The sequence below is a fragment of the Oenanthe melanoleuca genome, chromosome 10 (genome assembly GCF_029582105.1).
Source record: "Oenanthe melanoleuca isolate GR-GAL-2019-014 chromosome 10, OMel1.0, whole genome shotgun sequence".
NCBI lineage: Eukaryota > Metazoa > Chordata > Aves > Passeriformes > Muscicapidae > Oenanthe > Oenanthe melanoleuca.
In genome coordinates, this window is record NC_079344.1 from 9,612,045 (window position 1) to 9,637,741 (window position 25,697).

A 25,697-nucleotide genomic window follows, 5' to 3' on the forward strand; every position below is an offset into this window, starting at 1 on the left:
GTCATACGGGAGTTAGATGCATCTCAGCTAAATGGTTTTGATTGCAGTCAATTGCAAGGGGGATTTTCTGCCTAGCACAGAGACATTTAAGAATAAACTATATCATAGCTCTTACTTTAGAATATGCCAACAAAAATATGAAGCCATCATGTAGTCAAAAATATTTCACAGAAACACTAATGCTAAAAATCTAGCTGTATATTTAGCCATTGCTTTTATGTGTTAACAGAGATTATAAAACAGAGCTCACTCTCAAAGAAAATAAAAAACCTCCGTTTTTCATTGTTCCTGATAACTCTGTTAATAATGTTATACTTGCATTCCACTGCCAGACACTTTTAAACAGACTCCACATCAAAAAACATCTACTGTACAGAAGGAATATGCAGAAAAACAAAAACATTCCTTGCCATGCTCTCGACAGAATTACGATTACAAATAAATCACAAAATACAAGAAATCCCACCTTTAAGGAAGACTCCTAGAGAGAAGCTATTTCTTTCCTGTGAACAAAACCTTCTTGGAGAGAAATTTTATCCGCATATAAGAAGAGTCAGAAACCTCTGGGAAGAAATGTAGCAGCATTGGTATTCTGCTCAGAAAATGTCATCACAGATCTGTTTACCTTAACTGTGGACCATGATTCAGCCGGTGACAACCGTCTTGCATACTGATCAATTTATTTGCAGCAAAATTACTAACATTTTCTACTTTAACCATTTAGGTTCTGGAAAGAGCTAGTAAGACAGGAATAATATAAAAATCCTAATTAACTAAAAACTTTCCCCTCCACAACAACGCCCTGTGCTTTGGGGTGTGTGCAGGGGGCCCACCCCTAATCTTGAAGATAAATTAGGGCATATGGTGAGCAGTTACTAGAGAAACATTCTCTTTTTCAAAATGAAGATCAGAGCTTTATTCTCTGCCTGCATCACAGGTGAATGTTAAGCACACTCGAAGGCGGGGGGGGAGATAATGAGATTGAGCTGCTCAGTTGAAGGGGCACTGTCTGTTCAGCAGAGACTGGGACCAAGCATTTAAGAGAGTATCCTAATTGGTGTTCCAGAGGCCAGATCAGTCACCTAGACTTCTCTGCTGTGACTCTGGAGGAGATGCCAGAGGCAGTGCCACACTAAGTGCCACATGCCCCACCTCTGGGACTCGAAGAGCAAGTTTTGAAGTCAGAGGTGAAACCCTCTAGGTGCCTCCACACTTGGCTGCTGTGCCCACACAAGCCATCCATGTGGGATGCCCCGGGATTTCACTGCAATCCACCACGCCCTTTTGTATGCCCCATAGTTCAACACCACCACCTGGATGGGCAAAAGAAGGTGGGATGCAGATAAAGAATTGGAAGTAAACTGTGACAAGAGAGTTTTAGGCTTCTTCAGGGGAATTCTTGCAATAAGTGCTCAGTTTGAGGAACAATGTGAGACCAATCTCTGCAGAATGAGCAGCGACACTAAAAACCAGGATCCTCTGAAGCATCCAAAATTAGCATGCCATGCAGAAACCACAGTACCCAAAAACCCCATAGTGGAAACATCAATCTGTAAAACCAAAAAATTATTTCATACATTACTATGTGATCTTGAATGCTATTTTGACAGTACTTCTTACATTAATTTCCAATTTTCATGTTAATCACCTTATTCGCTCCAGTCATGTTGGTAATTCCATTCATCCATATCTACCCTGCGGTCAAGGCACAAAAATTTCCAGAGACATCATGGAATAAGGAAAGGAAGTGGACCACATCCATATTCACTGCCTAAATTACCAACACAACCCATATACGACCGAATCAACTCAGAATGCTCTTTAGCACAATCCAGAAGAAAACAGAAGTCACACCTCTGCACCTACCACAGAGAATGTTACAGACTAAAGATTAAACTTGAAGCACAGAGAGAAGATGCACCTGGCTACTTAAAATGAGGCTGGGAAGAAGGAAGAGGGTAGGTGCTCCTTCATTTCTCCTATCTTCCTGACAAATGGCATGGCACCTTATGCCCTTGCATTTTTTCCCTGGCTATTTTTCCACTTCTTATTCATAATTCCTTATTATCTCTCTTTGACCTATTCAGCCTCTGACTGAGGTGAACTATTTCTTGTACTCTCTTTAATAGGCCAATGCGTCCAACTGCTGACAAGTCCTCCAAACTGTGACCATTTCCCTCAAAAGAGGTTGCTGAAATTCAAAACAGGGAGCAAAGGTTAAAAGAGAAGCCTTAATGGCTCCTATTCTGAAAAGATGTCTGCAGTCTTGGAAAACAATAAACTCTCTCAGAATTAAAACCAGGCTTGAATCTGCACTGCAGAATAAACGTGAAAACTGACCTGAACCTAAGCCTGCCTCTAAAACTTGATAACCTTTCCCCCTGCAGAAGTGAGGGGCTTTAACTCAAGCAGAAGAGCACCCAGGTCCCCACCAGGATTATGATGGACTGATGCATTAGAAGAAAAGTACTTCTTGCATCCAAAATCTGTAAGTGCACGAGGGAGTGAGCCAGAAGCAAATCCAAGGACCTGGGATAGACTCACACTGAAAACACAACCTGAGCCTCCAACACTTGGCAAATGTCTCAGGTATAAATAGTTACAAGTGGGAAAGTGCACATGCAAATCGGGCAGGGAAGTAGGGCAGCTACTGTAAAAGGCCAGTTCACAGAGAGGATGAAAATCTGACTTTGAAAGGCTGTTTCAGGATTGATGTAAACATTATTAAAAGAAGAGAGGCAGGTGCTTCACTTACATGAAGGGTCACAGTAAAACAGCAGAAAACAGCAGCAGGACCATTTAAGGTGTTTGAATGTGACCCCACCTGGTCTTTGGCCACTAGAGACATGAAAATGCAATCATACAACAAAATTCCACACTCAGTTGTGTCTGCATTACTTTGCCCTGGTTTTATTGACATTACTTTGGCTGATATTACTGACATGTGGCAAAAGTACCAAGCAAATAACCAAAAAACAAGGCTCCCCAAACTATGCATCATTTCCATATGAAATGAATGGTGATTCTCCCCCCTTCTTTGACATTTTGTATTTGCCAAAAGTAACTGCATAATTATAAGTTATGTGCAAGAAACAGAAGGTAACATTCAATGTTATTTTCCACACTTTTTTACTGAACATCAGACTTAGCAAATAGCATATATGGCTGTTCTGTTATATACAACTGCCCACAGCTGACCCATTAATGAACTCACAAAAATTGTGCAAGCACACACCCAGCCTGGACAAACAAACATGAGGAAAAAATAATAAATCCTAAGGACTTTCTTTCAAGCTTCTCAGAGACAGATCATGCTCAGTCCATTAATTCTTCATTTAACAAGTCTGTTTCATTTAGCTTGCTTTGGCTGGCATTCAATTAAAAATTCATGTACAGAACAATTTTTTCCCTTTTTTAAACAGAACACATGCTGTATTTCATCCAGTAAAACATCAGGAGGTAAAGTGGAAGCTGCAAGACCAGCTAAAGCTACACTAAAGCCAGGCACAATAATCCTGTTTTAGGCAAAACATCTATATACAGCCCTGTCCCTAGGATTGTCACTAATTGTTAAAAGGGCCTGGTAAAATTTATTGCTCAGTAAATAAGCAAAGAGATCAAACTGTGAGTTACCCAGCTGGCAAGTGCAAGTTAAAATAAAAAATAACCCACACAACCATACTATCAGCTTTACTGCAACTTCAGTCATGGATGTGTTTTGTCATATCTGCCTCTACATTCCTAAGATTTATTGAGACTGGACTTCTGTCTACACAGAAAGAAAAGCTCTCTCATCCAACCACTCTTCATCTCCTGCCTTGCCCAGCATCCCATTTTTGCTGGCTGCTCTCATGGCTACATATACATACATACATACATATATATATGTATACACACATAGATGGAGATATAGATGTATGTACACACACACAAATATATATATATATACATATATATATATATATATATATATATATGTATAAACCAGAAGAGTTAAGCCTGGATTCCTTCTCCCACTGCATTGCTTGTCCCCTCTTGGGAGTGTCCCCAAGCCAGTCCACTCCTAAAAGGCAATGTCTAAGGGTATCCCACCCCACAATTTCCCTCTTCTCATCTTTCTTACCTTCCCACACCCTTAGTATTTTTGTCAAGCTTTCCTGACCAATCACAACTACCTCTGGATGCCCCAAACTCCATACAATGGGCATCTGTGGATGAAAAAAAAAAAAAAAAAAAAAAAAAAAAAAATTTAGATTTTAGGTAGAGCTTATCCAAAACTGTGGAGAAGAAATTCACTGAGCTCTACGAATCAAACCTCACGCCTGGCTCAAGAAGCCTCTGAGTCACATATGGCTGGAGGGTGGGACAGGGAAAGCACCACACATCTTTTTATACTGGATTTATAGTCCTTCAAGCACCTGCTTTTGGTCAGTGCTAGAAAAGATATGCTGGGCTTGAAAAATTTTACTTTCAGGACAAGACAGCATGTTTTTACATCAGAAGCAGCAGATGCAGCATTTCTTAAGTGCATTTCTTCTACAAAGGTAAGAAAGGTAAGAAATCAGCCAATTATCGCTATTACTTTATTTAATTAACAATGAAATAAAGCATTTTCCATTGTATGCCCTTGCTCTGGATCACTGATAATTAGTTTTATACCATCACTGCTATTTGTTCTTTCCTCAACTCATCTTGTTTCCTTTCTCTCTTCTATAATCATCAAAAAAAATTTGCAAGCAAATTTCCTTTAATATATTCCTATGTAACTGTATGATAAAGAAATAATAAGAGCAGTAAATGCTTAATAGTTTATCTGCACTGTCATAATTTGAGGCTTCATTTTTGTTCATTCCTCTTCAAACCATTTCTTTAAAAATAATATTTCCACAATTTTCTATCAAGTAGTCTGGCTTCTTACTATCTATCTAGCAATTATTTTCCAGCAATAGAGGCTGGCTTAGATTTCAAGCATTTTCAGTGCTTGATCACAAATCTATTTTGTTCATGTACAAGTTCAACTGCCAATTAGTGGAAATTATTTTGAAGCTGCTATTAAAACACTTGCAATGGTACAAATAAGAAAAAAACTCACAGAGATCAATACTGTGGCTCTCCAGAGTTTACATCATAACAAGATGACAGCTCTCTAAACTCCTATCAACTACATAAAACATAGTCAATAGCTGTATAAATGCAAAGAAAAAAAGCTAATTGGTAATAAATCCATCCAGAACATTCACCAAAATGGATTTTAACTAAATGTAGATCTGGGCAGCCTAGCTTTCCCAGAAATCCACTGTCTTCTCTCAACTACTTCATTTTTCCACTACCCAGAAATGCACAGAATTCACATGAAAGTCATTGCCAACGTCACTTGCCCGTATTTTTGGTTAATTACAGAGGAAATCAGCTATTAGATTTCATGAGCACGAGAGGCAGTATTTAAGACTATAACTTTTGGTTCACATTCGAAAAAAATTGACAACATATTTCTTAAATAATGAGCAGAAACGTTCAACTGAATTAATAAAGTCTTGGTCTTTTATAACTGTTTCACAAAAATATTCACAAAAATATTCTTGTAACGCATTTTCACCGAGAAAGCATTATTCTAAGTTCACAGGTGCAAGCAGTTATATAATTTATCCCAAACCAAACAATTTGAAAATACATAGAGCCAGACCAACACAGAAGTGTTATCCTGCCTAGAACAGAGCATGGAGCAATCACCAGGAGCAATGTCTGCAGTCACTGCTGAACCAAGTCACCGAGGGGCTGGTGAGGAACCACCAAGGCTCTGTACATCCTCTTTCTGGTCAAACTCATCCCAACAAACCCAGCACCACACAGCTCTGCTGGTAGCCCACAAGCTGCCCTGCAAGCCACTGACCACACTGGGGTCACATCCTGAGGTCTCTGTGGTGTCCCCACCTCACCAGACCGAGACATTTGCTCCCCATCAGCTGCAGAAAGCTCAGGAGCAACACAGTCCAACAAAGATGTAAAATGTGGACCACTCTGATTCAAATTATTCACTGAAAATTACTGACTTGTGTCCTTCAAATGCCTTTATCATTTATTACAAAGATTAAGTGTGCCTCAGAAGGGTATGTTAATTTTAAATTTCATTCAGAACTGCAACTTGCGTTACCAAATACTTAATTATCAGTAAATTTACAGTGTCCTTGGGCACTGTTGGGTAATCAGAATGCTATTGTTTTCATTAAACAGCATTCTATTGATAGCACTAATGACTTCAGTTCTGCTTGATCAACAAGCAAATGATGCTTATTTGATGTTATGATAATTAATTGGCCTTTCAGGTGTTTTCACACCCCAATTCATTACTAAGAATAAGAATTTTTATGTGAAATACCTTAAAAAGAATATAAGTATTCATCAAAAACCCATTCTAAAAACAGGGTGTGGTTTAGTACTTCTTCCTTTTCTCACGATTTCTAATACAGCATTCTTTAAAACCTGCAGGGGAAAACACCCACACTTAACTCCCTTTCAAACACCCAGCCTGAGCCTGGGCACTGTAAATACTCAGCTCATTTTATGATGTCTGAAATTCCTTTAAGTCAAAGGAGATCATCTGATTAAAATTTCTTTTACTTTTTTTTCCCTAAAGATTGAAGAAAACAGCCAACCTCACTTTTCCAATGTAGCAAGAAGGATCAAAAAATATGAGTCCAACAGGGTGTACAATTGAACAGGCTGCTCGTGTACTCCAGCCATTACTTCTCAAACTCCTTGCCCAGTTTATGAAATCCTGTAGTCCAGCCTTCAGACCATGGAAGAGGGCTATGGATAAGAAAATTCCAGATTCAAATGGAACTTGAAGAGAGTGCACCAGGGTTCCCACAATGTTCATCTGGCACCTGTCACCAATCTGGATGTGCTCAGTTTAACCTCCCAACAAGGACAACCTTCAGAACATCCTCTGATGTCTTAACTAACCTGATACACCAACCCACATTAGTAGTTACCCTCCTCTTTGCAGATCAGTTTCCCAAACCCTGAATTTTTCTGCAAGCAAAAAAAAGCCCAACATTTCAAATAAAGGTCTTAATGAATTTTCTACTTTTCTCTGCCCCTTCACTTCACTAAATGGTTTTTAGAACATTCTTCCTTTTAGGTAATTTTACATATTATATCTTTTATGTCTGCAAATAACAACAAAAAAAAATAAAGACGTTCACAAGTTTTTGAGTGCTCAAAACCGCATTTGCTGTTGTTGTTACTTTCTAGAATTTTTCGTTACCACAAATGTTCCAAATGGCACAATGTCATGGCATAAGGGAAACCTCCATAGGCATGTAGAAAATACAAAATACTATAAAGTTCTGCTGCAAAATATTCCTTAGTGTTACTTCAGGTTTACTACACTCCCAAGAATTTGTCATGAATTTTTGGAACACTGTTTCTGCTTAACTTCTCCACAGAGCTACTTCCTGAACATATTTCATTAAACTGAATCTCATGTTTTGCTTTTTAAAATTATCAGTTTTAATGTAAAAGAGAAAATTCTGTTTCCAGGTAGGCTGTGCTAGACTTTCTGAAGTGATCAGCAGTAACAGTCATGCTCTTACTTGCTTTTTCAGAATTACAGAATACAAGATTTGCTGGATGTTCTACCAGCAAAGCACTAAACAAAAAAAAAAAAAAAAAAAAAAAAAAAAAAAAAAAAAGAAAGCATATAACAACAAAGCATTATTTTTCTATGTCCCTATATTCACATTAAACATGATCTGACATCCATTACAAGCCACTTGTTCCCAAAAGCATACAATTCTGTGCATATATAAAATGCAGAAGTGAAGAATGATACTGAAAAAACCCTCACTGTAAACAAACTGGATGTTTGACAAAAAACAAGCTGATTGTTTGTCTGTAAATATTGACCAAAGTAAGGTTTTAGCTGTGCTATTTGCTAACTGAAGAGCAGCACAGGCAAGTACACAGGACACACAAGATTAGTCTGAATTCCAAACCTGGCAATCAGGTTCCAGCTACTACAGGGACTCAATGCAACAAAGCAAACAACCAGCAGCAGCCACATGCATTTACCAAGAAAACACTACAAATACTTTGTTATATTTCAACATTAGAAAGAATCATGATTTCATTTCTGAAAATGTATTTACTTCCAGGGACAGCTCACTGACTTGATTTAAAGAGCAGTTTGAGTTAACCCACTAACCAAACACCCCCACATAATACATTTTCCTACTTTTTAAATTTAACTTGCAAATGCACAATGAACACTTGAAAACTATCTCATAATTTTCTCTCAGTGCAACTGTATTTTTCATATAGTTTGATCATCTCCTTGGTGTATGAAGCAATGTATATTTTGCTCTCAATCTTAACATAACTGTAACTGGATGAGAATAAACTAATGCATTTTCAAAGGCAAATTTACGTGTCAAAAGCAACCATAAGAGAACAAGATATAAGCTGTACAATCTATATTAATACTTTAACGGCAGGTGGATTGTTGCTAGTTCAGCACTGAAATAACCATCATGTGTACATTCTGTGAAGACAGTTAAAAATCACATTATCCAAATATCCTACCTACTCTGTAAAGAAAATAAAAATTAATGGTTATTCATGTGCCTGGAATAAATAATAACTGCTGTTTCCAGAGAGAAAGAAGCTGTATATTTTCCTTCTCTCCCTCTGTTTCTTCCCAAAGGGAGGAAAATTTTTAAATGTGGCTGAAATAAAAGTCTATTAATAAAACATTATCAATTAATACATCACAACGAAACACATTCTCTGCTTGTCCCAGTATAGGCATCTTACAAATTTGTCATTTTTACAACTGACACGTAAGAAGAAAACATCTCAAATGACACAGTCTTATAAACAGGACTTGAAAATTGATGGTAAGATAAATGAAAACAAAAGTCAGACGACTTAATTGTGGCATGTGAATGTTATTTGTCAGTGATTCAGTAGAAAGCCTGCAGTAAATTTGAACCCTGTCCAGTGCCTGTACCATGAGCCTGCCTTCTTGCCCGGGTCAATTCTCAGACATGAGGCAATCAGCCAGTGATACAGGAGGAACGTGCAGCCAGCATGCAACAGCCAGGAATTTTCCTGCACAGTGACAACTGACCGGTCTCTGAAATCCTTATTCATCATTACCACATTCATTTTAAATTTAGCAATGACGAAAGAGAGCCTTGTCCTTAGGACCATCCTGAAAAACCAAGAGAGGGGCGTAGGTGGAGACACAATGAAGCCTGGAGCAGAACTTGGATACACCATCATTAACCTCCATACAAAACATTCAGAGATGGAGCCAAGGCTCCTCAAACCCTGAACCATTTACCACATTCCTGCCCTTCCTAGAGCAAAGTGAGAGTTGGCATGCTGCCTGTGTCTCACTCAGCTCTGCCAAGGGCAGAAAGGCTTTTGCACATCAGAAGATGAGGCAGAACCAATTCCTGAATGTCATATCAACTTTTTCATCAAAGTTATCAGAGATACTACTTGAGAGAAGGAATAAAGAGGCATGTGCCAGCTATGAGACAAATGAATAGCTTTCCTCCAGCAAAACATAATTCAGCATGAACTCCACGTTACTGTTCTTTCCACCCACTCACACATCTCCAGCTGATAGTACTCAACCAAAATGCCAACAAGTAAAACCACACACCTTTTAATTCAGCTATTGAACACCAGCATGAAGATTTCATTTCACAGCACCATCCTACAGCTGCCTAACCTCAAACATTATTTACATATTTACATGCCTCCTTTTTTAAAAACGTGCATGGCAATTGGAGGGAGAAACACAGGTGACAAAAGGGAACACTTTGGCAAGCAAAGATGTTGAGACTGGCAGCTTCCCCTAAAACATTAAAGGCCATTATAAGCCTCAGTCTCATTTATAGATCACAACCAAAGAGTTCTGAAGCAGCAGGACACCACTAAAACAAAATATGATTAAATCCTGAGTCAGGAATCAGTTTGGAAATGTATAGTGTTAGACTGTCTGAAGAGTGAAAGAGTATCAAGATATATTTAAGTAAAAAACTAATACATCACAGAAAGGCACATGTTCCTTGAGTGTATCAGAAACAGATCAGAGAGTACAGGAAGTCTAGGAACATTCAGGTTTTATTTAGAAGAAAAACAACCCAACATCTGTGATCATTCAAGAACCAAGTCTCAAGTATGAGTAAACTACAAGTAGCCCAAAGATTCATATACACTCAAGTACTTCACAGCGATCATCAACAACAAAGAAGCAAGAAAATTCCCCATTGCTGTCCTGTTCTGTAAGTATCCATCATGGACATTTTATACTTAATTTTAAAGTGTCTGTAATGGGCTATTTTTGGTAGGGGGTCCATTTAGTCTGATCCAGAACGTTTTGTTCTTAGTGAGAACCCAGTTCTAGAGAAAGAGTTTCACTTGGACCAACCCTAACTCACAGATAGCAGAGAATCCACAGAGACATTACACATTTTTAAGAACTTGTTTCAGAAAGCTGGGAAATTTGGATTCTTTAAGCCTCAACACTTGGCATTTGGGGAAGATTGTTATGTTAACTTAAGACATTCTTAATTCCAACAGTCCACTGTCCCCTTTGCTGGAGATGCAGCTAGAAAGTATTCTTATTTTCCAGTCCTGATAAGAGAGTTTGAAAATGCTCCTATACTTTTCTTTGTGATGGTTCATTTATTTTAATCTCAACAATGAAAATGCATATTTCAAACCTTCATTGTTAAGCAAACATACACTGCAACTGCTGTTCCCACAAACTTTACTGCACACCAAATAAATTTGCTTTTTTTTTTTTCCCTTAAACTAGAAATATTGCCTATTTCAGATGAAAACATAAAAAACTTAGCAGAGGAACTCTTATCTCCGAAACACTGAAACCCTGACATAGCTCCAATAATTTGCCATTATACCCATCCACTGAAAATCTCATTACAATAAAAGGAAGTTTTAATTATACAGCCTTGTTTTCTACTGGTCAAACCACTATTTATTACAGAAAGTGCAAAATATTTTCAGGGTGAGATATCTATATGCAGAGGGCCATCTCTTAAAGATGCTTTAACAAATAATAAATTAAATCCAAGGAAAACACTGCTGTCCCATATATTATGAATATGACTCACAAGAGTAGTCAAGAGAATGAGCACTCTTTTCCCAAACTCTCACAGGGCAGCCTTCATGGACTGATGCTAAATGAGCCACCTCTCATGACTAGGAACACAAGAATTCATCACTTCCAACTAAGCTCTTCTAGCTATCACTGCTTCAAGTGTTTAAAGCTGGGCTCAAAACTGAGCTAGGAACTTTGCTAGCAACTTCACTGAACACAACACAATGGAAATCCAGCCCAGCCTGGCAGTACTAACAGCAATACAATTTTTTGTCCATGATAGGATGAAAGATGATGCAGAGGGCAGTGACACATAGTAGTTAGTGCCTTTTAACAGCTAATTTTGTGGCTATAATGCACTTCCCACAGCTCCTGTTACAATCAGCACCTCATTTCAGGGCTGACTTCTGCCACATGTGAGGGTCACTGTCTGTTGGGCTGATTAACCACTTTCCATGTGGCAGCAGCTCAGCACATTAAAATACCAGCCTCATACGCATATGCTGGTCACAGCAAACCTGCCACATAGCTTTAATACCCTGGCCCTCCTCAGGACACTACTGGATGACTTGCAGACATACCAGGCACAGCCTGTTTTGATTTATTACAATAGTATGTGGAGACTGGGGATGCACTCTGCAAAGCATAGTCCAGAAAACAGGAGACAATCTCTGTTCTCAAAAGAATCTAACAGTAAATGGAATAAAATCTGGGACTACTGCTGTGATCTATTCATAAGTTACTTTAATTCTTCTTGCATTCAAATAATCAGCTCTATCCCAAGTTCTAAAAGCATTTCCAGTTCAGTTTGAATTTTCCATACAGATATTACAAGCAACAGAGTTTTAAAATATATGCATTTCAAGGGCTTTTAACAGCACCCAGGTGTCCACCTATCTTCACTAACAGAAACAGCCAGCAGTAACAAGTTCCTAAAATTGCATGGAATTGTGTTCTGGTTTAGTACTGGGAAAGTATTAGAGACCATTTTTCAAAAACAGGCCTGCAGGTTCCTCAGAAACAGGTTTTGCTTTTACCTCTGAGGAATACAAATATGCAGTGTTTTTGTTCTTTGCAGCTCAGTGATTTACTGGCATGTCTCTTCCCATAAAATATTTGCATATATCTGAGAGTCAAACTGTTCTGATACATTCTGTGTTTGCCAGGAAATGAACGCTTCAGTTCAGTGTAACTGAACATTTAAAGAACGACAGGCACCAGGACAAATGGCAGCATAATTAACATACCAATGAAGAGCCAGTTGTTAATTACTATCCATTTTAGGCATTTTGTATGAGCAACTTACCTGAAAAGCCTTTCCATCTGCATGCTGGCAAAGCCAGTAATTAAACAATTCAACACCCCTTTTGCTTGATTAGAGAAAAAATTACAATTATTTTATATTATTCTACTTGTCACATGCAGTTGACATTTAGATGAGAAAAACCTGCAGCAGCCCAGATCTAAGAATTTGAAATTAATACTATGAGCTGTCCTTGAACAAAACAACAACACACATCCAGGGCAGATGCAAGCTAATAGAGGCTCCTAATTTGACCCAGCTGATTACAACTCACAGTACCTGCTGGGCTGCAGGGAAGGCAGCACAGTTGCTACTTGGAACAGAAGAAGTACCACTTTTCTCTAAGGGGGACTTCAGATGCTCCCTACAGAATGGAATCTGAATTTACAAGCTGTTGAAAGACTTGGGAGTAGCAGCAGCACAATGCCAGGATTCATTTACATTTCAACAACACTGAGAAGTCAATACAAAGCTCAGCGCAGAGAAAATATGGTAGTTCCAGGAGTTGTGAGAAAGGTAGAGACGTCTAAGTGTGAAAAGCAGGGTTGAAATCACAGGACAGAAATACCAAAGATAAGCAAAATGGAAACAAAAGCTGACAAAAAAAGAGAGAGGAAGCAAAAAGTTTAAAAACATTCATCAAATATGTAGAGTATCCAAAAGAAAGGATTTCTCTTTCTCCCTGTGCAGATGGCTTCGCTCAAGGAAGACCAGCGTGCTTTGGGTACAAAAAAAAGGAAATTACATCTATCTTGAAAACAGCTTCTAATTCATTACACATCACATGACTACGGCCGCTAATCCATGCCAACAATAAAACTGAGATCCATTTGAAATTTTGACTATCCAAAATAAACTCTGAATCAGCTCTCGCTAAAAAAATTGTCACTCTCCATTTCATCCCGCATTTTTAAAACATGTAATTTCTGCACATTAAAGGCCAGATCTTGCCAAAATCCTGTAACATTTTGTGACAAAGTAATTCTTCCCAGAACAGACAGAAAGCACACGGTCCATGGGGGTTTATTCCATCTATTAATTTTCATGTGGGTTTTTATTTGAAACAATGGAAGATGATGAAGGAATATTTTTCTGAAGTTTTTTTCCTTTGCATCTATCTTACTTGGCTTATAATCAGAAGGCAAATAAAATGTACAAATGCAGCCTGATAAAATGTTTCTTTTCCTCCCTTGACAGAATGATTGATACAGATGGGGTGACAGGAAATGCTTTAGAGCTGAACAAAGAAAACACTGTTAGCAAGAAGTAAACTGTACCAATGGTTTCTAGAGCAAGCACCCACCCACGATCTCTGGAACGTCACATTTTTGCCTGTGTTGTCCAGCAAGTGCAACATTTTGCATGAAATATGTGACAGAATGGTGAAGGAGCACCTCTGACTTCGCAGATTTCTTTCCCACAAAACCTTTATTGAGCACACCCGTTCAGTCAGAGAAGCAGCTGGTACCTGCACTCTTCTGCACCCAGGGGAGCATCTCTGCTCCCCCCAGAGCTGGCGAGACAGAACAGCTCATCCTGAGCTGATTCATCCATCTCTAAGCACTTCTGGCCAGCCAAAGACACTCTGCTATAGATAGACTGGAGAATCTGCCAGAGATCTACAACAAGAGCCGCGATCGAAGCTCCCATCTCTTAAACTCAAGACCTCTCTTTCTCTTTTCTATTGCAAATTTTAATAACATTGTAATTTCTGCAGGTAGCACTGAATTAACACATTTTCCATTCTTGCTTGTCAGTTATGAAGCAGTAAGCCCCCCAAAATTACTCTGAACGGCACACATATCTGATCTTCACAACCATTTAAGCATAATCTCTGACTACATCTTCATAATGACAGCCCCATTTCTGTCCTCTTAATAACAATAATCACTACATCAACAGGGTTATTTTGCCTTGACTATTTTGAAAAGGCTATTTTTTTTTCTTTTTTACCTAATCTCTATTGCAATTTTCCTTGCTGCTAAGAAATATGCAACGCCATATGATATTATAGAAATCAGCAATATCTCTTTTGTTTTGCATTTTTATTAGAGGAATGGGGAAACATTATTCTATCAAAAAAATACCTGGAACTAACCATATGCTACATATGCAAATTTTAAATAACTATTTTGAGATAGAAGAGATGAAATCTTTTGTATGGCCTATACTTATGTATTAGAAATATAAAATAATGGCATTTCTTCAATGCCACTTACTGTTCAGTACGCAGTCCTGAAGGACAAAACATTATCACAGAACAATTCAAGAGGCATTGGCATCTCATACCAGTTTGACTGAATTAGGGACCAATTCTGCAGTACAAGAGCTATAAAAACACAGGAAGAAAAAGATCTGCAATGTAAACCTCCCATTAGCTAATGAGTGTTCTAATTTTGAAACCTTTTTTTTTAAACTTTATCTTAGAATGATGACTACTTTTTTGCATACCAGAAACATCAGAGCTCATTATAACCTCCATCACTACAACACTCCATTTACTCCCCAGGATGCTGTTAAATTGATTTTTTAGTTTACTGGATAGTCTGTATTGTAATGAAGGGCAGAGCAGCAGCAATAAAACACAACTTTTAGGCTTTGAGCTGAACAATTTTGAAATGTAAAACACTGATGTAGATTCCTTTTTTGAATCATCAATTTCAAAGCTGTTTGAAATCTAAATAAAAGAATGGCCAGATTGTCAGAAAGCCAGCTCCTTTTGCAAATATGAACTAGGCAGCATCAAAAGTCTTCCACAGCACTTAATATCTTGGTAACTTCAGCCCAAATGTAGGGCTGGGTAACAAATTACTCGGTTCCCAGAACAGTTCTAGTTCAAACAGAAGAATGATTTATCTCCACTTAATTCCCAAGTCAAACAAACACATAAAACCCAAAACCACCTGCCAGAACCCAATGCATTTACCCAAACCAAGAGCCCAGATGCAGGGCTTAAAAGTCTTCACAAATAAGACAGAAAATTTGCTGTTAACTCATTACAAACTGAAAGTAAAGAGAGCTTATTTAATAATCTTTAATTTAAAGTGTCATTTTTTAATATTTTGGATTAGCCATGGGCTGAAAAACCCCTCATGAGCTGCTGTGGTTGCAGCAGTAATGTCCTAAGCCCCAGCAAATCCTTCTCTCATGGCACATCTCTCTCTACACATTTCTAGTAGATGTCCCTTTCAGGACATGTTCTCCATACCTTAGTATTTGGGGCTCTCTGCTCAAAAAGAAATCACTAAAAGGAGCTTTAGGGATCACATGAACAATTGTTACTTCTTTTTTTTTTTTTTTTTTTTCCCAATTAAATATAAAAACACAACCCTAAGGATTAATAAAATCGTAAAACATAGCCAAAAATGCACCTTCCCTCTAAATTAACTTTAGACAAACTCCAAAATCTCATGATTTCTCTTGACTTGACTTATGAGTTCGTGGCATTTTGGCAATATAGCTGTGTGTACTACCTTCCATTCAGGGTGCCTCACTGGGAAGCACTGAAAGGATGCATTTCTCATCACCTGACCACAGCAGACTGAGCCAGACTGGAACTCATCACCCAAAACCAGGTGATGTCTCAAGAAAAAAAATTCCTAAACTCATGAAGAGTTTTATGTTTTCATCCCACCCTGGCTAATACAAGAATCACCACTTCATGTATTGCGCTCAACTTCAGTAAAATCTGAACCCAAAGCAACAGTTGCGGACAAAGTTTGCCTGCCAAAAATAATACATTTAAAACAGACATGGCACTAAGTTACTTTGCTGCAAGCAGTAATTTACGAAATGCTTGTTACACCCCCACAGTTTTTTTGTTCTTAAATCCCATTTCATATGCCAATCTTATTTCAAGAGGAAATAAATTAACTATGATGCTTTGTGCCAATGCAGATGAGCTTCCCACACACCTGTATTGTTTCGCACTTCAGTTCGTCATCCAGAGTACGAGAAACCAACAAAGTTCTCCCAACAAGACCCGTGCAGCTTATCCCACACAGCCCTCAGCTCTGTCAGGAGGATGTCCAGCTGCAGCTATGCACAAACACCTTCACGAAAAAGAACTATCAGTGTACATCTAACACAGCCCACAGGGGCAGCCTTACTCTCATCATAGATTTGGCCCCTGATGCTGCAGTTCCCGTGAGCCTCAGACAGGAAAGGATGCAAACTGCTCCCACTACTATGAACCTCCCTAACTGAAGCTCTCCATTGAAAAAAGATCAGTGGGAAAAAGGATAGATCTGCATCTAACACAAGAGAGAAGATGCTGCCACAGAGCAGTGCATGGTTCTGTAGCAGGAGATCCCACACTGAAAACCTTCACATGATAAGAGAACACCCAGCTTTTCTCTCTCCCTAATCCCCATTCCACTATCTTGAATATGAGTAAAACCACATGTATTTGTATTGTGGTAGCTGCAAGTTAATGTCCTGCCTAAATTACCAACTGTTATTAGAACCCCAGACAATTGCTTAATAAAAATTTAATCATATTGTAATTTCTAATCATCATTAAAGATGCTTAACAAGTTAATCCTCTATTGTGCTCCCCCAACACTGCAGATCAGAAAGTCAACTGGTGCAAGGTGGCACAGCTTCACCAATACTAATAGGGCTACTTTCATGTCACTCCAGCTGAGGATCTGTCCCCAAGAGATAACAATGGGACTAAAATAATTTTGTTATAGATTTTGACTGTTTCTCTGCATTGCTTTGCAGTTACATAAAAAAGAACAGCAACAATTTATGATTTTAAAAAGACACAGTACAAGTCCAGGTATTTCACACAGCTCTCTCTTCTGCTGTCCATGGTAGAGCAAAGGCAGCACCGTGCTACAGATCAAGGGTCTCCTTCTCTCACAACTCCCCACTTTGACTTGGCCCTGGTGTCAGACAACAACACTCAGGCAGAGAAAACGTGGGAGGATCATAAACAGCCAGTGAGTTTGTCTTTGAGCTCAGATCTGCTCCAGCTGCCCAGACAGGAGAGGAATGATGCTCTGTAACCTCAGCCTTGCACAAGGTGATCTTGCTTCACTTCAGGAAACCAACACGTTTCCTTATCCTTCCCATGGGCTGGCAATCGGTGTTCAGAGTTTGAGGACCACACTGCAAGTCAACTTTCACTGTGTCACATGCACAGAGATGCACACAGCCAACACCCTTGGCTCTTCTTTACTTTTTTTGTTTTGTTTTGTTTCCTCAATGATCACATTACACTCTCAATTCACAAGTGGTCACAGCAGAACAATGGTGAAGCCCTGCTCAGAGTTAGGAGCAGTCCATGCATGCTGTACCTCCTGCAAGCACATCTTTATTGGGCTCAGCCACAGGCAGGTGGGTACAGAAAGTGGAAAGGCTGGTGTGAAAGGGGCACTGGGCTCTGCCATAACTCAGCAGTTTCAGCACTGACCTCTAAGCGGACAGGGCTGCTCCTTCAGGGTGTAGCTGGGAGAACAGCAAACGAATCCAAGTCAAAAAGTTTTTGTTTGTATCCTCCTCTGCCTGCAAAACTGATTGTAGCTGTGAGTGCACACAGTGAAACTCTGTTATGATGCACAACATGGTACTTTGAAAACCAAATGGTATTAATTTCATAACCTTCCTTTAAATACTGATTTTCATTTAATATGTAGAATTCTGATATTAAAACATAATCTGACTGACAAATATCAGTTTCTGCTTACTGTATTGGCAAATTTGAACCAAATTCATTGTTTATATCATAATATTTACTTTCAGCATGACAACTACACTACCAGCTACAGCAGGATTTAATCTAATGAATAAGCTTTAAACATTAGTTGGCATTTACTCAAGCAAGCTTTTAATTGTCAGAACTCAACCTGACACTACAAAAAAATGACACAATACAAGCACATGCTAAAACAAGTAAGACTGGAATTGACCTTTAATAGCAGTATTCTTCCTTAGTACTGAGTCCAGTGCATCAGTGTCAGATACTTGTTGATCCACGCCAAGTTGACCCAAAATACTACTCTGTCCTTTCATCCAAACTCAATTTATTCCATTACGCACTGAACAAAACAGATGTTACATCTCAGAGACACATAACGAAACGTCGGGGAATGCCTTCCCTCACGAAAAAATCAAATGGGAAAATGTTTGTAAGTTTCTTTTGTCAATATCCACGAAAAAAATCAAATGGGAAAATGTTTGTAAGTTTTTTTTGTCAATATCTCTAGTACTAACAGCAAACATTTACTGCATCCTTTGGAAAGGAAGCAAACACATGGCACCTGCCGGGGTGCCCCTGGTCAGTCTCAGCACCCTGCTGTGGTGCAGGAGCCGCCAATGAAGCCGGCGAAGGCAGCGGCAGGGAAGGGCAGTGCTGGTGCGGAGCGCAGGCAGGCTCGGCTCCGCACGGCGCCGCACCGCCCGGCCCTGCGCTGCTGCCCGCGAATGCTTATGCACAACTGTTCATCTGCAGGGCTGCGCCGAGCCCCCAGGGGCGGCTGACCCCAGGAACCCCGCCGGCTCCCGGCTCCGCTGGCCCGGCTCTGCCCGGCCGGGCCCCGCGGGGAGGAGCGGCGGGTTCGCCCCGGGGCTGAGGGGCCGCGCCGGGCCGGGCCGGGCCGGGCGGGGGCGTGTTGTGTGGCGGGGCCACTTGGGGCGAGACGGCAGCTACTCACCGGGAGGGTTTACCGCCGCCGGCGTTGCCATCTTGTCTCTGAGAAGAATTAAGACAAATGCAAGAGGGGCGGAGGGATGCTGAGAGCAGCCCGGGGGAGGCGCGGGAGGGGCAGGCGGCCGGCGCCAGGGCGGGCGGGCCGGGCGGCGCGGGGGCGGCGGCTGCTCCCGCCCCGGACCGGCGGCGCTGCCCGCTCCGAGCGGGGCGGCCCAAGATGTCCGATGGCCCCGCGCCGCCTCTGCTCATGCGCCGCGCTCAGTGAGCATGTGCCGGGCGGCCGCACATGTGCGCTGGGCCCGCGGTCGCCGCTGCCCGGCCGGGACCCCCCGCAAGAACCGGCGGGAGCGGCCCCCGGCACGGCCCCGACCGGCCGCCCCCCTCGGGGCTCGAACCCGCGGCCCCGGGGCGCGCACCGCGCTGAGCCAGCGGCAGCCGCGGAGCGCGCGGGCGGGGCGGGCGCGGGGCTGTGGCGGGTGCGGCCCAGCGCCCCAAAACAGCGGGAATGGGGGGCTGTCCGTGAGCTCCGGCATGAGGGGGCCCTGCGGTGCTCTGTATCACCCTTAAATTGAGGGGAGAGGTTGGGGTGCTGTCCGTGAGCTCCGGCACTGAGCGCGGCGCTGCGGTGCTCTGTGTCACCCTTAAATTGAGGGAGATGATTGGGGTGCTATCCATCACCTCCGGCACTGAGTGATAAGATTGGAGTGCTTTATATCACCCTTAAATTGAGTGAGAAGATTGGGGTGCTCTTTATCACCCTTAAATTGAGTGAGAAGATTGGGGTGCTCTGTATCACCCTTAAATTGAGGGAGGATGTTGAGGTGATATCCATCACCTCCAAAACTGCGGGGAATGGTTGGGGTGTTGTCAATCCCTCCCCTAAATTGAGGGGGAAGCTTGGGGTGCTGTCCATGCCCTCCTAAACTTAAGGGGAAGATTGAGGTACAGGTCACCATCCCCCAGAACTGAGCAGATGCTGAAGGGAAGCTGTAGAACGATGTTATCACCATCTGTGTTGTCCCCAGACAATAAAATCCCTTTTCTCCGAAGTGACAAGGTCCTCTGGAAGGTGGAAGGGGGAGAGAGCCCCATGAGTTCACACTCATCAAGTGTACAAAAGGGTTCAGGAATTCAGTCATTCTGTGCCCCTCCAGGTGGAGTGTATGAATGGAATCTTATTCCTCTAAAACCTTGGTTTGGCTCACACTGCCCTTGCTTTCACACTAAGCAGTGCAACTGATCAACTGATCCTTTGTAAATCAGCTCACATTTCAAGGCTTTGCATTACGAACACAAGGACAAAAAGTACACTTTCAATGAAATTGGAGATTCTTCTAATCTCATAAATCAGGTCTTCAAGGGGAAAAGCCCCCAGCATCCCAGAATTAAACTGCAAGATTTCTGAAAAGCCACCGGTGTAATAACGGCAGCAGTCATGTGTAATGTGTGTGAAATACTGGGGAGAAAAAGAAAAAAGAATTTTGATGGCTTTGTCGTCCCCCTGGAATGCTGCAAAGGCCTGTTAATCTTTAAATGCCTGCCCATGGCTGTGCTCAGTTGCCCTGAACAGCCCTGCAGAAGTTGATGGGAACAGTCGAAACGAAAAGTCGCAAATCAATCCCTTGCTTTGCCAAATGAGTAACCTGAACCAGTTTATCCATTAAGATGTAAATTGGCAGAAAGATGAGGAAAGCATGGAGGCTGTGTTGACTCATTTCCTGTAGAGGAGTTTAATCAGAACGGCACTAAATGCTCCTGGTTATCTAGAAAGTTTACTTTATCTTTGATTTATTGTGCTTTTCCCTATCAGATGTGGAGCTGTTTTTCCAAGCATCTTACTGCTTTAGTGCCTGCTGATGCTGTAGAGTTTTGGATGCTCAGCAGGCAATCTTAATTCCGATCTCAAGGCATTTACCCTGCTAATACTAGACTGTTAATATCAGCAATTTTGTAAATGCAGCTTTCTTCTGTTCAGATAAAACATTGTGATTTGAGGGCATCTTGGTCACAGTTTTTCTAGACCCTTACCTTTTATGAGGAAAGCAAAATTTGGAGTGACTTCCCCTGCTGCAGAGCCATAGCTCAATTCCTTGAGTTTTCTGCAAAGTCTGGTATTCAGATTGCACAGGTAATGCTGGTCATGAAAGCTTTGCCATGAGCCTCCATTATGTCAGGTTACATAAGGGCATAAAGGTTAAAAGGTCGAATTCCTAATACTCTAATGAGAGTAAAATACCTTATAAAGCCAGAATTTGTAGCATTAGGCACTTCTGAAGTGTCCTCTGAAGACCTTTACAAGTGCTCAGAGGTTAAACCTTATCTCTTTCTTACCAGAAAGGCACTAATATTTCTTATTTCATTCCTATTTTAGAGATAAGGAAGCCACCCTAAAAAAACTGGAGAAATCTGACAGTGCATTGTCATAAGTTTCAACAGACAGATGGAATAAGTCCTACAAAGACTGAATATAAACCAATGAAACCACTCAACTGCCTGTGCCGTCCCCTTGCGTGACACCCCGTGAGATGTTAGATTAGCCCAGGAAAAACACATTACATTGATATTGTGCTAAATAAGACCTTGGGGCTCAGAATGGAACAGGTTCTGTCAAATCTTCTGTGATTCAGACACAATTATGCAAAATAAAATTGCTTTTCTTTTTTTGTCTGGTGTGAGCTTGTTGACATGCTCTGTTCAGTTTCACACGCAAGTCTAAGTTCACTTAAATTGATTTGAGAAATTAATTGATTTTTTCTCCTCCCCATCTTCTCTATCTTAGTAGCCAATATTAGCAGAGTCTTTCAGAATCCCTGAAACAATCCATAAATGAATGGAATTATTCTGTTTATCTGTTGTACACTGCTTCCTTGCTATTTTGTCCTAAACTTTTCCAGATCTGTGGGGAGATCAATGACACTGGCAACTGGAGAGAGAAACTCTTGCTGCTCATAAAACTGTGTTCTAGTTATGGTGGAAATGCACACTCTGTGTTTAACTTTCACTGTAATTTAAGGAATGTACACAGCAATGCAGGAAATCAATTTAGTTACTGAAAGAATTCATGTTTTGTTGAGTTCATGCTGAGCTATGTACCTTGAAAACCTAAATCCTATGGAATGGGGCTCCTCACAACAAAAGCAGAGACAGGGCTGGACTCCACCCTGGCACTTGCAGAGAAATTAAGCTGGGCTGTATCAATATCAAGCACAAAATATGATGGATATGCAAGACAGCAATATGCAAACTTTTCACTGTTCCTGCGTCACAGCAGGGGGTGCATCACCATTTTAATAAAATTACAAACTAGTGTTGACATCCTGTGTAGCAACAGGAAAATAAGCGAATTAAGAGAAGTGATTTTTATCTCAATCTTGTTATTATGGTACCAGAGAGTGTCTGTTAGGTGTCTTTACAATGATTGTTTCCAATTTAAAGGGCTATTACCACTGATAGCAGTGCTCAGCATACACGTGTATTCTGTTTCTTGGCTGGAGAGGCAGAGATGGATCAGCTGAGCACTGCAGCACACAGAAACTGCTCCCCATTAACACCTTTCCTTGGAAGGGTCAGAACTGCTCTGCCAGTGGGAAAAAACCGGACTTTGTACCTTTCTATGTGTTCATCCCATAATGTAAACTAGTAATTTCTAAGTTATTTTATTTCTTTTAAATAGAGAAAAATTAGAGGTTTTTTATTATTATTTCATTAGGAAAAAAATGAAGTCTTTCCAAGATAGATGTGAATGAGTAAAAGCCAGAAATAAAAATTACAAACGAAAAAGGGAATAAATTGAAGCAAATGAGATTATATATTCAGTGTCAGAAATGAATAAAAAATGTCTTTGGTGTTTTTTACAAATTTATGAAAATCCTGCTTAAATAACAACACTGAGAAACAAGGTCTGAAACCATGAACTTACAGTTACCCGGCAGAATTTTCTTTTCTGGGGACATGAAGAAGTTAAGTGAAATTTCAGACACTTTAATCCAGTCTAATCAAAACCTGTGACATTTTAATGAAGTCTCATACTTTAAGACCTCCCAGCTACATTCTTTGATCTGTGTTTCCATTGTAATTGAGTTAATATATTGCACCCAATTCACCCAAAGGTCTTTGATAGCTTGGAAGAGTATGATATATGTATATTAAGCAATCCCATCCACACAAGTACTTGAAACTGGAACATTATGTGCCCTTTTTAATTTGTTTCGTCACATATGGGTGGCCACACTTGCCTAAATAAGCTATAGAGACGATGAAATTTAAAATATGAACTATCATAGGAAGGTCTTAAAAGCATTTGTTAAGGAAATTACAACTTTGTTCTTTAAACTATCCCATATAATTTAAGAGAAAATTGTATTCTTCCTATAAAATGCAATAAAACACTTCAATAGAAATGTGTAAGTTATATTAATCTCTATTCAGTCCTGCAGGTATAGAAATGTAATTTCTATGATGCTCTCTACAGCTATTGCTGTTAAATTCTGCAGTGGTTTTCCTTTAGGGAAAATGACATTGAGTATTAGAGAAACACTTCTAAAGGTGAAATGTGTGTGGCAGATGCCTCTTACCTAAGAAATTCAGCTGAGATCAGACAAGTGTTCCTATGCTAGTGGAAGTATGGACTAGGAGCCAACACCTGACAGACATCTTTTATCTCCCAATTTCATCTCTATCATTTTGAGCTTCTTCAAATTTTGTATAAATTTAACCATATATGAACAGCAAAAATGTAGGCAATGAAACTTGAAAATAAAGTGTGGGAGAGGAATAGCTGGTGCAAGCACATTAACACCTAACCTGTTTTCTTTGCAGTGTTTACTAAGCAGATTTTATTTTATTTCCTGACATTAACCTCACTCTCTGGCAGAAGTACTGCTAACTGTAGACATCATTAAGCTGAGAGAGGCTGTTGGTGGTTACCTCAGGCAGAACTGACCACAAAGCATCTGGGAATACACTTTTCACTCTGCATACCTAATTATATCCCTGAAACCATTCTGTAAAGCAAATGGGTAAAAAACCAAAATGTTAGAGTCAATGCTGGTCTACTTACATAAACCCAAGACATGAGCAAGAGGATATATCACAGAAACAGCACTGAATCAGCAATTGAGATCAGAACTATGCAAGTCAAGCCTTTTTCCCCCAAATGCCATATATCTTATGTTGAACTAAAAGATTTCTCTTCTGAAGGCATGTGTTGCTGGTATACTTTAATCAGGATATAATGATTTAAAGCATGGAGACCTGTTGGGTTGGAGACACAGAAATGGAGTTCCACATCAGTAGAGAGTCTTGAACATCTTCATCTCTTCTGACCTTCAGAAATAAGAAACTAAATTCTGCAGAAACAAAAACATGAACATTACTAGTAGTTCCAATAAGGTGAAGACTTTTTCTTCAGCAATTTTACCACTGTGTGACATCACCCTACTCACTAGTGCTATCATAGAAGCTGGAGTGAAAGATCAATTTAGTAAAAATGAGTGGTAAAACCAGAGCTGGGCTTTTGCAGGGAAACACTGCTCAGTGTGGACCAAACTGCCATTTTCCCAGATTCCTGCTTCCCTACCTGCTCTATTGCAAAGTCTGTGAATGTAGTGAAATCTAAAGGTTCAAGTAATGCCATATCTACACTACAAATTTTGAAAAAGTATTTTGTTTCTTGATTTGTAATTTCTAGTTTTTCAGTATTTCTAAACTTGACTTTTTTGTAACCAAAGAGATTGATATGTTCTGACATACAATAAAACCACTGGCAGGACCAGGACACGCTTACATTTATGGCAGTGCAGTTTGAAAAACATACTTTGAGAACATGGTACATTAGAAAAATACTGCTACTACTTAAGGGACACCTTTGCCTTGTTTGAAATAAGAATTTATGAAGAGTGTTTCAGTAAGTTTTATAAACAACATTCTATCCTCTTTAGAGGGTTTTGTTTATGTCATCAGAGAGATTTAATGAACATCATAAGCTGCAAAGACACTACAATGGCAGAAAATCTCTTGCAAAAGAAAATGGCAGAAAATCTCTCAAAGTTAATTGCAGCAAAACCATCTGAGTCCCATGAGACATAGAAAGCAACCTCTGTCCTAAGGCAAATAAGAAATTCTGAGGAATGTGGAGCATGCTGTGCTATTTCAGTTGAGCTCAGGACAGCTAGAAAAAACAAACATGTGAAGGAAGTGACTGTCTGATATTTGCCCTCTGTTCTAATGCTAATTCTGTTCTAATTCTTCTCTGCTTTCTTTAGCCCCTCTTTCTCCAGCTACACAAGATAATGATTTCCAAGAACCATAAAAGAGAATAGAAACACATGCATTTAATTGTCTTATAAATTGAATTATGATTTATGACAGTTTTTACGTTTCACAAGTAAGATATTATGCAAATTTTCAGCAGACCCTTTTATTTAAAGAGCTTGCACAAAATATTTTTGGTAGCTCACTAGTTGATTTTATTTCTGAAGCAGACAAGCTGAACACATGTACCTGTGTCTCAAAGACCAGGCAGTACACCCTAAATTATATTTGAAAATCTAATCCCTGAATTATGGAATGCAGCATAATTAATTTCTGCATTAGCTGAAGTG

At 40.0% G+C, this 25,697-nt stretch overlaps 1 protein-coding gene across 2 annotated transcripts in view; it reads right to left on the reverse strand.

Moving 5' to 3' along the window:
• The window catches only part of ARNT2 (aryl hydrocarbon receptor nuclear translocator 2), a 94,554-nt gene extending 75,209 nt beyond the window's left edge, over positions 1–19,345 (reverse strand). Inside the window, exon 1 of one of the 2 annotated variants that reach the window (XM_056499808.1) lies at positions 19,100–19,345. In XM_056499808.1, coding sequence (XP_056355783.1) covers positions 19,100–19,130 — 31 coding nt within the window. In that variant the 5' untranslated portion in view covers positions 19,131–19,345. The remainder of the gene's footprint in view (positions 1–19,099) is intronic. The other variant, XM_056499809.1, reaches the window with a different exon arrangement.
• Positions 19,346–25,697: the final 6,352 nt, after the last annotated feature.